At 42.4% G+C, this 13,146-nt stretch overlaps 1 protein-coding gene and 1 long non-coding RNA gene across 3 annotated transcripts in view; one reads left to right on the top strand and one right to left on the bottom strand.

The window, feature by feature from the left end:
• Nucleotides 1-2,559: 2,559 nt before the first annotated feature.
• On the bottom strand, nucleotides 2,560-4,006 carry LOC121232584. The gene is made up of 2 exons (XR_005931320.1): nucleotides 3,913-4,006; nucleotides 2,560-3,270 (listed from the first exon to the last, which is right to left on the bottom strand). It is a non-coding gene; the product is annotated as an uncharacterized LOC121232584 (long non-coding RNA).
• The window catches only part of CDK5RAP2 (CDK5 regulatory subunit associated protein 2), an 84,916-nt gene continuing 75,690 nt past the window's right edge, over nucleotides 3,921-13,146 (top strand). The window contains exons 1-5 of one of the 2 annotated variants that reach the window (XM_030000196.1): nucleotides 3,921-4,087; nucleotides 4,265-4,326; nucleotides 5,755-5,822; nucleotides 11,135-11,245; nucleotides 12,681-12,757. In XM_030000196.1, coding sequence (XP_029856056.1) covers nucleotides 4,035-4,087; nucleotides 4,265-4,326; nucleotides 5,755-5,822; nucleotides 11,135-11,245; nucleotides 12,681-12,757 — 371 coding nt within the window. In that variant the 5' untranslated portion in view covers nucleotides 3,921-4,034. The remainder of the gene's footprint in view (nucleotides 4,088-4,264; nucleotides 4,327-5,754; nucleotides 5,823-11,134; nucleotides 11,246-12,680; nucleotides 12,758-13,146) is intronic. The other variant, XM_041119821.1, reaches the window with a different exon arrangement.

The raw sequence follows: 13,146 nt of genomic DNA, 5'->3' as shown, positions 1-13,146 counted from the left end.
TCTATGCCACTTGGATTTTTGCATTTGTTTTTTTGTTCATTCAAGTTCAGCAGGAGTCTTTCCAATGGTAGCAACCAGAGCTGGATTGAAACCTAAAGGATTGAATCTGATCTCATCCCAGTAATGACATTTGTTCCAAGACAATTATTCCTTCATTATACCCCTGTATGTGAGATGAGAACCACGGCACAAAAATGTTTTTTAACATCAGATATTCATAAGTACAGTTGACATTCTGTGTCAGATAATCCATTTAAAAAATGAGCCCTATGATCTCCTGTGTCTGCTTATTAACCATTCCAGCTTTCAGATACTTTCATTAACATGTTTGATAGCTAGACAGTCAATGTGTGTTTCCTCATTATTGTCTGTAATATTCACATAGACATATTTTGTCAGAGATGTATGCAGTCATTAAAAATGAAACCCACAGAGCAAGCTAGAAATTGGAAGAGGATATTGTATCAGATTTTTCTTCATGACCACAATGGGTCTTTCAAAGGAAATTTATGTTATCAGATACTCTGAAATCCACATCTGTGGCGTCAATAGTTTTAGACAGTTCTGGTAGTGTCTGCAAAAGAACCTCTGGAAAACTTGCATTTCTTTCTCACTTGTCAGTGTTAGGAAATTGATTTTCTTGGCACAGAAGCAAATACAAATGCTAAAGGCTAGTTTTTTCTGCTGAATGTTATGTCTAACTCTTTGGCCCTCATTAAGCAAAGAACTTGAAGACAGGTAAGTCAGCATCAATTAAGTGAGCACTTAAAACTAAGTGTTCATTCAAATGTTTTACTGAGCCAGAGCTATATAAGTAAGGGCCACACTGGTGAAATTCCAGGGAGTTTATTGAGACCTGATTTGCATCAGCAGAACAGTTTGATTGTGTATGACTTAGCTTTGGAGGAATTTTGCTCTAAACTGTAACAGGAGGAGGCGTAACTGGATGCTGAACCAGGTTCCCAAGGGAGGGACTTGAGAACAGGACGGCAAGGAGGACCCATGCTCAGCTGATGATGGCATCCGTCCTCCTTGTGCCGCCATCGTGCTTCAGCCAGAGCGCACTGAGCAGCTGGCTTTCATCTTGCTCCTTGGGAGTTTGTGGTCAACTCATCCATACCATTACACTCACCATAAGTGTTTCTTTCTTAGACTCCCTTTAGCACTTTTTTTCTGAGGTGGTAAGGATCTTGGGCTGCCTTGTAAAGGAGGAAAGCGTTGTTCCAATACGGCTTCCTCGTATGAGGATTTAGCATAATCTCCCCCCATGTACTGCTAATTAAGATAAGGTTAAACAACATTAAGCAGATTATCAGAAGGCAAGTTGTTAACTGCTTCTAAGTAATACATTTCCCAGCCCTTTCTGCCCCTTGCAGCTTCTTGGCGCTGCTGCAGATTTTAAAATGTTGGGAAGCGCAGTAACCCAGGGAAATTTTCCATCATGTCTGTGTGTATATACATGCATATATCTATAAGCCTTTATCCATCAGGCAACCATTTCATGAAGTGATAAACTTAACAAGGAGGGCCCTGCTCCTGTCCTTTTGAAAGATAGTATGCTGGGACATGAACCATGGCTCTGCAGACACGGAGGTGCAGTGCCAGCCCACGGCACACAAGCAGGGAATGATTTGCACTGTACTTGTGGCTGATGGATGCTGATTTAATGGCACCCATCAAATATGTAACACCTGACTGTAACCTTAAACAAGAGCAAATTGGTATCATCCTTTCAGTAAGTGGACTCATTCATTTTGTGAAGATCTGCTCTGTAAACAAGCCACATTTCAGACTGGCTGATCAGATCCTGCTGCCATACGGCAGACCTGATTTTGCAAACTTAACTTCAGCTTGGCAGCAGGTGAGGCCACTGTAAAAGGGGACCCAGTCACCTAAGGTGACAAATGTCTCTCAAGGGCCATAGGGGAGTTGAAGGGACCGAACATCTCTTAGGGTGATCAGACGCCAAATGCAAAGCATGAGGCATGTCTAACTGGATAGGAGATGAGATTAAGAGCTTAGTTGTGCTAAGTAGTGCCTGGCATTTCCTGGCAGTTTGGGGGACTAATAGCTGCTCCATCATGCACTTACACACATAAAATTGAAAGGCAGAAGTAGGGATGGGAAGCTCACCATGACTGTACACATCCAGTGGTTGCAATGGCTGCTACCACCAGTCTAGTGCATTTTACAGGCTTACAACTTTAATCTATTCTGAATAGCAAGTAGAGCTGGTGCAGATACATGGAGAAAACGGAGCTAACAGGGCACCATCGCAATTTGGAATAATAAACCCACAAAATTACCATGGCCCATGGTCAGCCCTTATATCCATGGCCTATTTCCTGGCCAGGTAAGAATCCCCTTGAGATAGCCCAGACAATAGTGAGGAAGTGAAACCTGACACACTCGGTATCAAAGAGGAAACCAAATCTAATGCTTAAGCACATGGTTACTCCTGTGAGTGAGAGCCAGGCAAGTGTCTCACTCGAACGGAGCTCCCTCATGTTACAGGTGATGCCGTGAAAAGCCGAAATCAGGACTCAATAGTCAAAAGACTATTAAGCAGGTATCCTTTATTGCAGCGCTGGGCACACAGGGGATTTCTCCTCCTATTGTGTGTGCCTGATCAGGTTAATTGCATAGTTTATATACAGCTTCTATACACATATTCATTAGATTTCTGGGAAAAGTTTTACATATTCATTATCATATGCAAATGTCCCTCGCGCAGGTGTATTCAAGGTCTCTGGTGGTCTTCAGGAGTCCTCTGGTGGTCTTCTGTAGTCTTCCTTACTTGTCTGCTGTTTGACCCTTCTCGGATGATTCTGCACAGTGTGATCTTCTACATGTTTTGATACATCTTATCCTAAAGAATGCTCGTTAGTGCCTCTATTATCTATGTCTATATTAATGATGCAGTTCTCCAGACACTGCAGGTTTTTTCTTTGGTATCTTATACATTGTGCAGCGTACAGAACTCTTATCTACTGCCGGTCAGCAAATAATTGGGTAAAGAAACAGCAAGACCATTGTGTTCAGAAAAACATCTTGTGTCACAGGTAACACTGAGAGTAAGTCCTAGCACAATTCCCGAGTTGAGGTTGTAAATATTGCAGGAAAGTATTTCAATCCTACACATGGGTTTTCAATAATGAATTAAAAAAGAGGGCGAAGAGCAGGAGAAGTAAGGCGAGGTTTGGAGCTCCACCAGCTCCCAGCGCGGTCACCCCAGGCCAGGCTCTCCTCTGTGCTCAGGGACAGCAGCGCCTAGGAGGAGAGACGATGGCGGTATTTAAGTCAGTTTAGCATTTCCAACTGTCCATGTTCTGAAATGTTCAATGCAGTCGTGTTTTCTCCCCGAAAAAGCGGGAGAGCTGCAACGCTTAGATCTTTGCTTTACAAAAAACCCCCGATTGTTTCAAAATCAGCCTGCTTCAATGCAGGACGGATTACGATAGCAGCTGGCTTCCCAGATTTCCACCCCTGCCAGTTACGAAGAATAGTGACTCGAATTTGAAACTAAAGCGTAATTATTTCTTCTGGCGCCTCTCCACAGACTCGAAAGGCGCGCCCAGCTTGCCCTTAGCAAAGATGGCAGCTGTGCCCGGGAACGCCCCGTTCTGCTCTCAGTAAAGATGACAGCTCGACATCGTCGCCTGTCCTCCTTTGAAAAAGATGGCGGCTGGCGGACGTCCCTGTTGCTTCCCTCACTCAAGATGGCGCCCAACGGCTTTCTCTCCCTTTGCCCAGCTGGCAGTCGCCACCATCCCCCGCCCAGCTCTGCCCTCAGCCAACATGGCGCCTGCCCGCCCAACTTCAGCCGCCGCCCGCAGCAAACATGGCGGCTCCCCTTCAGTTTCCATTCTGCCCGCCTTTGACGCTCCTCCGCGGCGGCTTCGGCGGCTTCACCTCCGTCGACGCAAAGATGGCGGAAGCGATTGCGGCCGTTTGAATTCCAGCGAAGCCGCCAAAGCCGCGCACAAAGGAGCCGGACCTGTGGCCGCCGGCGGCACCCGCGGGCCGGCACCGCTATGGACTCGCTGCCGGGGGAAGACCTGACGCTGCCGCTGGCGTTCGAGGGCAGGTAGGCGGGGGCTGGCCCCACCGCGGGTGCCGGGCTGAGGCGCCGGGCCCGCCGCCCCCCCGTCCCCGCTGCTGCGTGTGGCGGGGCTGGGCCCGCCGGCCCCGAGGGGCTGTCGGGGGGACGGCACCCCCCCCGGGCCCTCGGCTCCTCAGCGGTGTTCTCCTCCTTTTTCCTCAGCGTCTGCCAGCTGCCAGACGTCTCCCGCGGGGTTCTCCAGCCCGGCCCGCCCGGCGGCGAAGGTAAGGCCGGATCGCGAGCGGGAGCCCCCCCCGGGCGGTGCGGGGGGACGGCGGTCAGGTCCCCGCGGCAGCGGCAGCCCGGCTCGGCGCCTCCCCGGCTGGCTCGGGGCGGGGGGCCGAGCCCCTCACCGCGCCGTCCCTGCTGGCGGGGGAGTCCCGCCCGCCTCTGCCGGGGGCTCGGCGCTTCGTGCGGGTCTCGAAAGCTGAGGAAAAAAAAACCTCATGCCTGAGGAAAAAAGGCAGGAAACGTCTTTAAGGGACGCAGCTTTTTGTAAGCGATGGCTTTTTAAGACTAGACACCGCCAGCAGCTGCCACAGTTACTGCTGTCTGCTGCGTTGCCTGTGGTCATTACGGCTTTGAGTCTTAGATAAGATGATGAGCGGTTTTGTGGAGCCTGTACTTAAAATACGTAGAATATTCAGCAAGGCAACACTGCTGTTTCTTGTTCTGCTGAGTTTTAGGGAAGTTGCATGCTGCCTGTCATCAGGTTTTCCAGTTCAGCTCTTCAGAGTTACTTCCTGCCTGAACATCAGATCTAGACTCGGTATCTTAGCTTTTATCTATTCATGCGTTAAGAAGCCTTCCTATCTAGTTCCTGTTGAACAGAAGCTGTAATTGAGTACGTTTTTTCTATATGATGACCGTGTAACTATGTTCATCTTCAGGTGTGGGAGACTTGCTTGAAATACTTACTTTAAATGGCTGAATAGTACTATTTTGAAACCTTCTATCTGTGTTGTTAACTGTTCCGTGCTCTGTTATGTAAATTTGAGGTGTATGTTTTTGATTTCTCTTTATGCATGCATGTATCCAGCAACATAACTTGGCTGACTTCATGGTATAGATGGTGTAGGTAATTGAAACTAAGGAAGATCTCTTTGCTCATGGAAGGAAGCGAATATAAGAAACATACCTATACTGCAAAATAATGTTACTGTATTCTGCATGTGCTCTAGGAAAGCTGTCTTGTGAAATTAATTAGAATGTCAAGATTTGAAAACCACTGGCTGATATTCTTTGGGTTATTTTCAAGACTGCTCTCCATAGTTGCATAACAATTTTGGAAGTACTTTAAATACTTTCTTTTAGTTAGTATGAGAGTCAGTTTGAGTCCTCAGCTATCTCTTCTTTATATTTAAGATGATGCGAGTGCTACGTGTTTTATACATCTTGGTTTAAATGGGTGATGGTGGAATTTGGGAGCTTAAGTGAGAGACAACTTATTGCGATCAGAAGGAAATCTAGATACCAACTACTTAGTAGCACTAACCCGTAATGTAAACAAGGGGCAAAAAAATGCCTCCCTTGCTTCCCAAAAGGTGTTGTACTTTTACTATGTTTAGGTTAAGGTAGGCCTTTGCTGTTTCTAAATTGTAGCCTAGTTTAGAGATTCTGCTGTCTGAACTTCTGTCTTCTTAAATGTCTAGTGTTACCAGATGTGGCAGAAGATACAGTCTCACCAACTAGAGCTCGGACCATGAAGGACTATGAAAATGTAAGCAGATTTTTAATATAAGACTTGGTGACAGCTTTATGGCCAAGATATTTCTAACATGCTGGCTAAAGGTTTTGCTCTCTGGGTCAGGTTCTTAGTTTGTGTCAGTCAACGCAGTTGATTGAATCTGTTGGAGGTGTGACCAGCTGGCTACCTGTGCTTTGAACCTCCATTTCTTAAGTATTGCTTTCAAAAACAGGCAAAAATTTGTTGTTGAGACTAACCAACTGCTGGTCTTGAGTTGCAAAACAAAAACTGGCATGCTCTGCTCAAAAGTTCATGCAATCACCAGAAACATAAGAAATTGATTTGCAAGTCTGCAATTGATTTATTTCAGGAAAGCATCAAGTTTATTTTCATTTAGACTAGTACAGGATTTGGCTTTTTAATTCATTGACTGCTGTATAATACTTCTACCTTTATAATTATGTACGGGTGTGCTTGGAATACTTTTGTTGTGAAGGTCTAGTATCATTGTGACAATCCTGTAGATAAAACTGGTTTTGGCACTTACTAGAATATAAAGGAAAACATTAGATTTTTTTAAAAAAAGACATTAATTGTATTTGTTGTTTAAATTGAAGAAGCCAATTTTTTATAACTTCTGAATGATGATTTGGTTGGGGTATAGCTGTGTTGCATGACAACTCCCCTGTAAAGTTTTAAATTGTTTAACTCAAGTTCTTATGATTGTGTGCTCTGAGATGACTGCTACAGGTAAAGGCTGTGGCTTGCTATCTTTAGGATGTGTTCAAGTGTCTGCAGTTTTTAGTGTGCTTCTGTAACGTTATGATGTTTGAAATGAGTGTTTCTTCTAAGCTGTTTCCGTTTCTTGTGGCCTTATATCCCTCTGAGGAGAAAGCTGTGCTCTTCGCTCAGAATTTAAAGCTTGTTTTGGAAAGCCTTGGTGAAGGATGTTTTTTACAGTCTGTATCTACTTCACTTTTTTGTTTTTGCATAGTGGCTGGGGTAGAAAGACACTACCTTGGCATTAGTGTATGCTTAAAATCTTTTACCGTGATATGTGCCAAAGACCTCAGCCTAGAATATAGATTCTGCAAGTGGTTTATTATCTGCAGTGTTTGTTTGCACAGGGGAAGAAGTTGTAGAAGGGAGGAAAAATCTGTTGTTTGTTCTGTGTGATGTAGAGGAGAAAGGGTCTCCCCACACATCTTTGGCTTCCCAGTACGTACAGACCCTTTGTGTTAAACTGGGCTGTAAAACTTCTCATAGGCTTTTATGCGTGCCAACAGTAGAATGAAGCTCAAAAATCCATTCAAGTAAAGGAAGAAGAATCCATTAAACACAATTAAACACAGAGGTATTTCTATAACTTCTGTTTTTGAGTCTTTAAGATTGCTGGTAGCTGGAAGGCTAAACTTGAAAAAGGGAGCATTTACTTTCTTTGTCCTTTTACTATTTACCAAGCATCCAGTAGTAGCTGCGTTTAGATGCGCTTTTGGACTGACATTGTAAGGCTGTTCTTATCCCACTTTAAAACAAATCTGAATTAGCAGGTAAAGTTTCTGATAGATAAAGTTTGCGGACAACACCAAGCTGTGTGGTGTGGGCAACATGCTGGAGGGACGGGATGCCATCCAGAGGGACCTTGACAGGCTGGAGAGTTGGGCCCGTGTGAACCTCATGAAGTTCAACAAGGCCAGGTGCAAGGTCCTGCACATGGGTCGGGGCAACCCCAAGCACAAATACAGGCTGGGCGATGAGTGGATTGAGAGCAGCCCTGAGGAGAAGGACCTGGGAGGGTGTTAGTTGACAAGAAGCTCAACATGACCCAGCAACGTGTGCTTGCAGCTTCCGTATCCTGGGCCGCATCAAAAGAAGCGTGACCAGCAGGTTGAAGGAGGGGATTCTCCCCCTCTGCTGTGCTCTCGTGAGACCCCACCTGCAGTACTGCATCCAGATTTGGGGCCCCCAACATAAGAAGGACATGGACCTGTTGGTGCAGGTCCGGAGGAGGGCCACGAAGATGATCAAAGGGCTGGAGCACCTCTCCTACGAAGACAGGCTGAGAGAGTTGGGGTTGTTCTGCCTGGAGAAGAGAAGGCTCCAGGGAGACCTTATAGCAGCCTTCCAGTACCTAAAGGGGGCCTGCAGGAAAGCTGGGGAGAGACTTCTTACAAGGGCAGGTACTGATAGGACAGGGGGTAATGGCTTTAAACTGAAAGAGAGAAAGATTTAGATTAGGTGTAAGGAAGAAGTTCTTTATGGTGAGGGTGGTGAGGCCCTGGCAGAGGTTGCCCAGAGAGGTTGTGGCTGCCCCATCCCTGGCAGTGTTCAAGGCCAGTTTGGATGGGGCTTTGAGCAACCTGGTCTAGTGGAAGGTGTCCCTGACATGGCAGGGGGGTTGGAACTAGATGATCTTTAAGGTCCCTTCCAACCCAAACCGTTCTATGATTCTGTGAGGTCTCTTGCTCGGAGGTGGTTTGTGTGTGTATATATATATTACTGCATGAATTTGCTGAATATTTGAGGCTATGTTATTTATACAGGATGTGAGAAGGAAGATATGAAAAGAGCAGGCTCCTTGCCTTGCAGATCAGAGAGAACAGGATGGGTGTAATGACCCTTGAATGGGCTAAAGGGTGGATCCATGCAGAAAAGGTCCTTTAAAGTTTAGACCTGGAGAAAATGCTGAGCTAGGTAATATTAGAGGTGTAGACTTTTTTTAGTATTTATGGTGTGTCCCACTTTCTTGCAATATGGGGGGGGACCACCTTGTGATAGAAAATGTGGTTACATCGACAAAGTGAAAGGCATCTCTAGTTGAGGACCTTGTTATGGTTTATTAGACGTTCATTAATAGAAGTGGTGATTGGTATCAAGTTAGGGAACTAAGCAATAATATTAGTGGTTTTTTTCTTGTCTCCCCAAACCCACTTAGAGTCTTGCTGTCTTGTCAAATGGCCTCTGTGGGCAAAAACTGTGTTGCACTGTGAAATGCATTTTGCATAAAAGTGGCTCTATGCAGACTTGGAAAGGAGCTAAACCGAGCGGGGCAAGCGGTGTTTGCTACCATGCTGTCTGTGGTGTGGCATATTCTGTGTAGAGCATATTGCATTGTCCTGGTTTTTCAAGAAGTGTCTGCTATTTCTCTTCTTTCGTTCCTTTTTTGAATAGAGAAATCAAAATGCATAAAGGAATTAAGACCAAGTTTTTAAATGCATAAGTCGACAGGATTGCCATTAAAATCCTTTTGCAGTGTGAACTTGTTCATATTTTACAGGTTGTCTTTTATTAAAGCTATAACTTTTTAATTTTAGTCTGCCTGAATTAACTTTCCTCTGAGAAACTGAATGTCAGAGACAACATTTGTTTCACTTCTTGGTTTATGATTGTGTAGTCTCTTTTGTTTGCCTTTTGAAAATAGTACCCTTAAGCTCTTTGGTTTAATTCTGTTGCCACTGAAACACAGGTGAGTAGAATTAAGGTATGCTGAGTTCTTTTGAAATTGTTTTTTCCTTTTGACTCAGAAATGTATTGAATGTGCGAAGTCTGACAGCTTAAAAAAACCAAACCACTAACCAAATGCTGTAAGGTCTGCTCTCGCTAGTTGAACATAGTACTGAACTTGCCAGCAAGACATGCAGGATCTAGCACAGTTCTGCAGCCTTGTTTTCTTTAAGAAATCTTTAATTTCTTTGCTTACTCGGAATAAGGAATTCAGCTTTGAGCAATATTCTGCATTGGGTTCTGACTTGAATTGAAATACAAAGTTGCATTGTTTTCATGCTTACATCTATTTGAATATTCCAAAATAGTCATTCAGTTACTCAGTGTACCCCATGATACTCATGAGGTATCATGCTTTAAGCAGTTACAGCTTGCATAGCTCAAGTTTTTATCCACTACTGTTCGTGATCATCCAGTTGGAATTGCAGGGAAACAAAGATAAAGTTAAATATATGTATTGCTACTGTTTATAAAGACAGGCTTTAGGATGTGCGAATGGGCCACAAAGTTTATGTAGTCAAGCATATTTTTAGTTGCTTGGGTGATACTTGTGTGAATAACGACAAGGCATCTTGCTGGGCAAAGATTATTAAACTGAAGAATTGTTTGCAGATGCAGGTTCTGAGTACAGTTACAGAAAATAATCTTAGGTTTCACAAGCCAAATATTTTTAAGAATTGTATTGCTAATAATTTTTACAAGTGGTACTGTACTGTTCTGGAAGTGCCTACGTAAATATTTTATTAGTAGCTCTGTAACATATTAGATTTCCTTTTGCTGAAAGCATCTGGCAGGGGACACAAGTCTTACTTGAGTGGATGTTTTATGTTTAGTATCTTTAAAAAAAAATGTAGAGGGAGACTCCTTTCTTTAATGAAACCATCAATTGTGTTATTGCTTCTACTAGGAAGGTGAAAAATCATAAGCAATTTTTTCCCGAAGAATTGCACTATGAAATATGGGATGGGATAAAGGTTTTATTGGTGTTCGATTCAGCTCACATGCCTTGTGTGCTTGTGGCTTTTCTTCCCATGAATAAGGCTACCATCCCAAGCTTTTGCTAAGCAAGTACTTCTGTTTCAACATGACATCTTATATTTTGTTCCAAGTTCTATTTTATAGAAGAAAGAACTACTTAATATTTCTAGATTTAAAAAACTCTCTTGGATTCTTTTTGTGTAAAGTCAGACAATGTTTTAGTACTTAAGGAATAGTCTAGAGCACTGTTTGGACAAAAGCATGTATTATATTTTTTAACAATACTATTTTATAATTGTTATTTGCTTAAGTGCTAGTGTCTCAGAGTTTTGCAGGGCTAAAAATAAACACAAGCTAAATGATAACATCTTACACAAACACACAAAGTTTCTGTGTGTGCCAATGTGCCTATATATCTTAAAAACAAAATGAAGCTGAAAAACAAACCCCGAAACATTCAGAAGGGATAGGCTGGAGTGGGATTTCTTGTTCAGGTGAGGAATGGAGATGGGGAAAAGAAATGTTATGGCTGGGATGGCATGTTCTGTGATAGGTGCTGAAGCTATAGAAGACAGAAACCTGTTGAAGGACTTGGAGTATTTGTAGCTCCCTGGGTGACACTGTCTTGGAGGGAAGGATGTTCATTTTGACTTGGGTGTCATATGCTGTTATTAACACCTTCACAATTTGAACGTGTGTGTGTATATCACCAACGCATATGTACACATTTAACTATGTCCAGTGGGTTGAATTCTAATCTCACACTGTGGAGAGCAAAACCAAATGATAGTAGTTTTCACTCTTTATTTTACTTGGTTTGAAACACATGATGTAATTTGCTCATTTTCTTTCTTATTTCACAGCAAATCACTGATCTGAAAAAAGAGAACTTCAACCTGAAGCTTCGTATATACTTTCTGGAGGAGCGAATGCAGCAGAAGTTTGATGGTCCCACTGAAGAAATATACAAAATTGTATGCATTTAGAATAATTTAATAGAACTATATCTCTTTTTGAAGAGTTTTTGTGGGGAGGTTACCTGTTTTACTGAACTTTTGACTCTTTTTTTTTTTTTTTTTTTTGTTGTTGGAAATTTTGGTATAACTTTATTTTATTCTGGCCTAATCCTTATCAGCAATAACTAAGTTAAAATGACCATTGTAAGGTGTGGAAAAATTAGTTGCAAATGCATGAGTGTCCTCACTTACGGGACAGACTAAGAGATGTTTTGTTTCCAGTAAGTGGTTATGAATCTTCAGTAGTTGTGCTACTGAAATCATATACTGAATGGGTAATAGAAGAAGCAACATGCTTCTCCTGAATTTGGCATGTAGTTATTCTGCTTTCTACTATCAGGCAGTTCAGTTCACCCCTCTATTCTTTCCTGGGTTTATCACGTCAGTACAGCTACTTGGAGGTTGTTTGGGCACTCCAGCTCAGAGTTGCTTCCTTTGAAGCATGTAGATAGTTATATTAGGGTTGTGTATAGCTTCTAGTTTTATTGCTCTAAATTGAAAGAATGTGTATTTGTACAGGATTCAGGAAATCTACTTGATTCCTATGTCATTTTGTAGAAGAAACTGATATCTTGTTAAGTTGGAAGAAGGATGTAAGTCAAGTGGTATGTCTTGCATCCTCATTATTTTAGGTTTGCAGATGATAGGAAGCATTTCTTATGCCCTTTGGTGGTGCCTGTGTTCTAGAAGGGAAAAGTCATTTTGGTAATGCAGTAGCATGTTATTTATAACAGGTGTTTGCATCAGGTCTCTTTCCTGTAATAGGATGGAAACTTAAGTCTGTCTTGATGCTTGTCACAGTATTTAAGTGCATAAATTGATGTTTAGCTAGGTCATGGTTTCAACTGAATATTGCTGATGGGTCTTCTGTCCTGGTCTTCTACGCTGGTGTCTGTCTTGTAGTTGCTAATGTATTGAAATAGTATGTCAGCTTGCAGGCAAAGTAGTTCTTTGTACAATGTGTGCTTATGTCATATAGTTTTCTCAGGCTGTAACGAAATAATTCAAAGATTATTAAAACCATCGATAGTTGATACAATCAGGTTTTTAAAAGAAAACAAAAAGAAAATACCTCATAGCTCAAAGAAAAACCATGCATGGAAGCCCTAGAAACTCCCAAGTTGATCTGCAGTATTCCCTGTTATAGTAGTTAAGTGTGTGTAGGGGATTTGTATTGCTTGAATACAATGGTCCTACATGCTTTTTGAGATTTTGGAAAGTCTTGAACCTTGCAAGATATGTCCTTTAAAAGCTAAATGTCTCTAGGCTATTCTTAGTCCAATGACACTTTATATTTGCTGGTCCAAGCAAAAAGTAATCTGTGCGTTGCCAATAACTTTTGGGTAGTGTGACCTCTGAATTCTTTCCAGACACTTTCTTTCTTTTGTCCTAGAACATTGAGCTGAAAGTTGAGATAGAAAGTCTGAAGCGTGATCTGCAGGAGAGGGAGAAACTACTCATCAAAGCCTCGTAAGTACCAGTATATTTCTTGATGTCTGTTACTTAGGATTTCCAAGATCTTGCTTCTATTTGTTTTTTTTTCCCTAATGTTTTAGGAACGTGAGGATCCCAAAGTAGTATTTTAAGGGCACTTATATAGAAATTGCTTAATTCGTTACAGAAATTACATGTGTGAATTCTTAAATGCACAATGGTGTTAATGTAGTTATACTGGATGGTGCAACTTTGATATTACCCTTCATTCTACGGTATTTTTCAGCTAAATAAATGACTCCATATTTGGTAATGGCTTAGCATTCCTATTATAGAAGTTAAGCTAAGAGCTTAATTGTCTCAACAGGTGAAGAGGTGGACTTTTTTTTTTTTTTTTACAGCACTGGATTGAGAAGATATTAAAA

The sequence above is a fragment of the Aquila chrysaetos genome, chromosome 24, assembly GCF_900496995.4.
Source record: "Aquila chrysaetos chrysaetos chromosome 24, bAquChr1.4, whole genome shotgun sequence".
NCBI classification, from domain to species: domain Eukaryota; kingdom Metazoa; phylum Chordata; class Aves; order Accipitriformes; family Accipitridae; genus Aquila; species Aquila chrysaetos.
The sequence above is the reverse complement of the archived record's forward strand: the minus strand, read 5'-3'. Positions and strand labels throughout refer to the sequence as shown.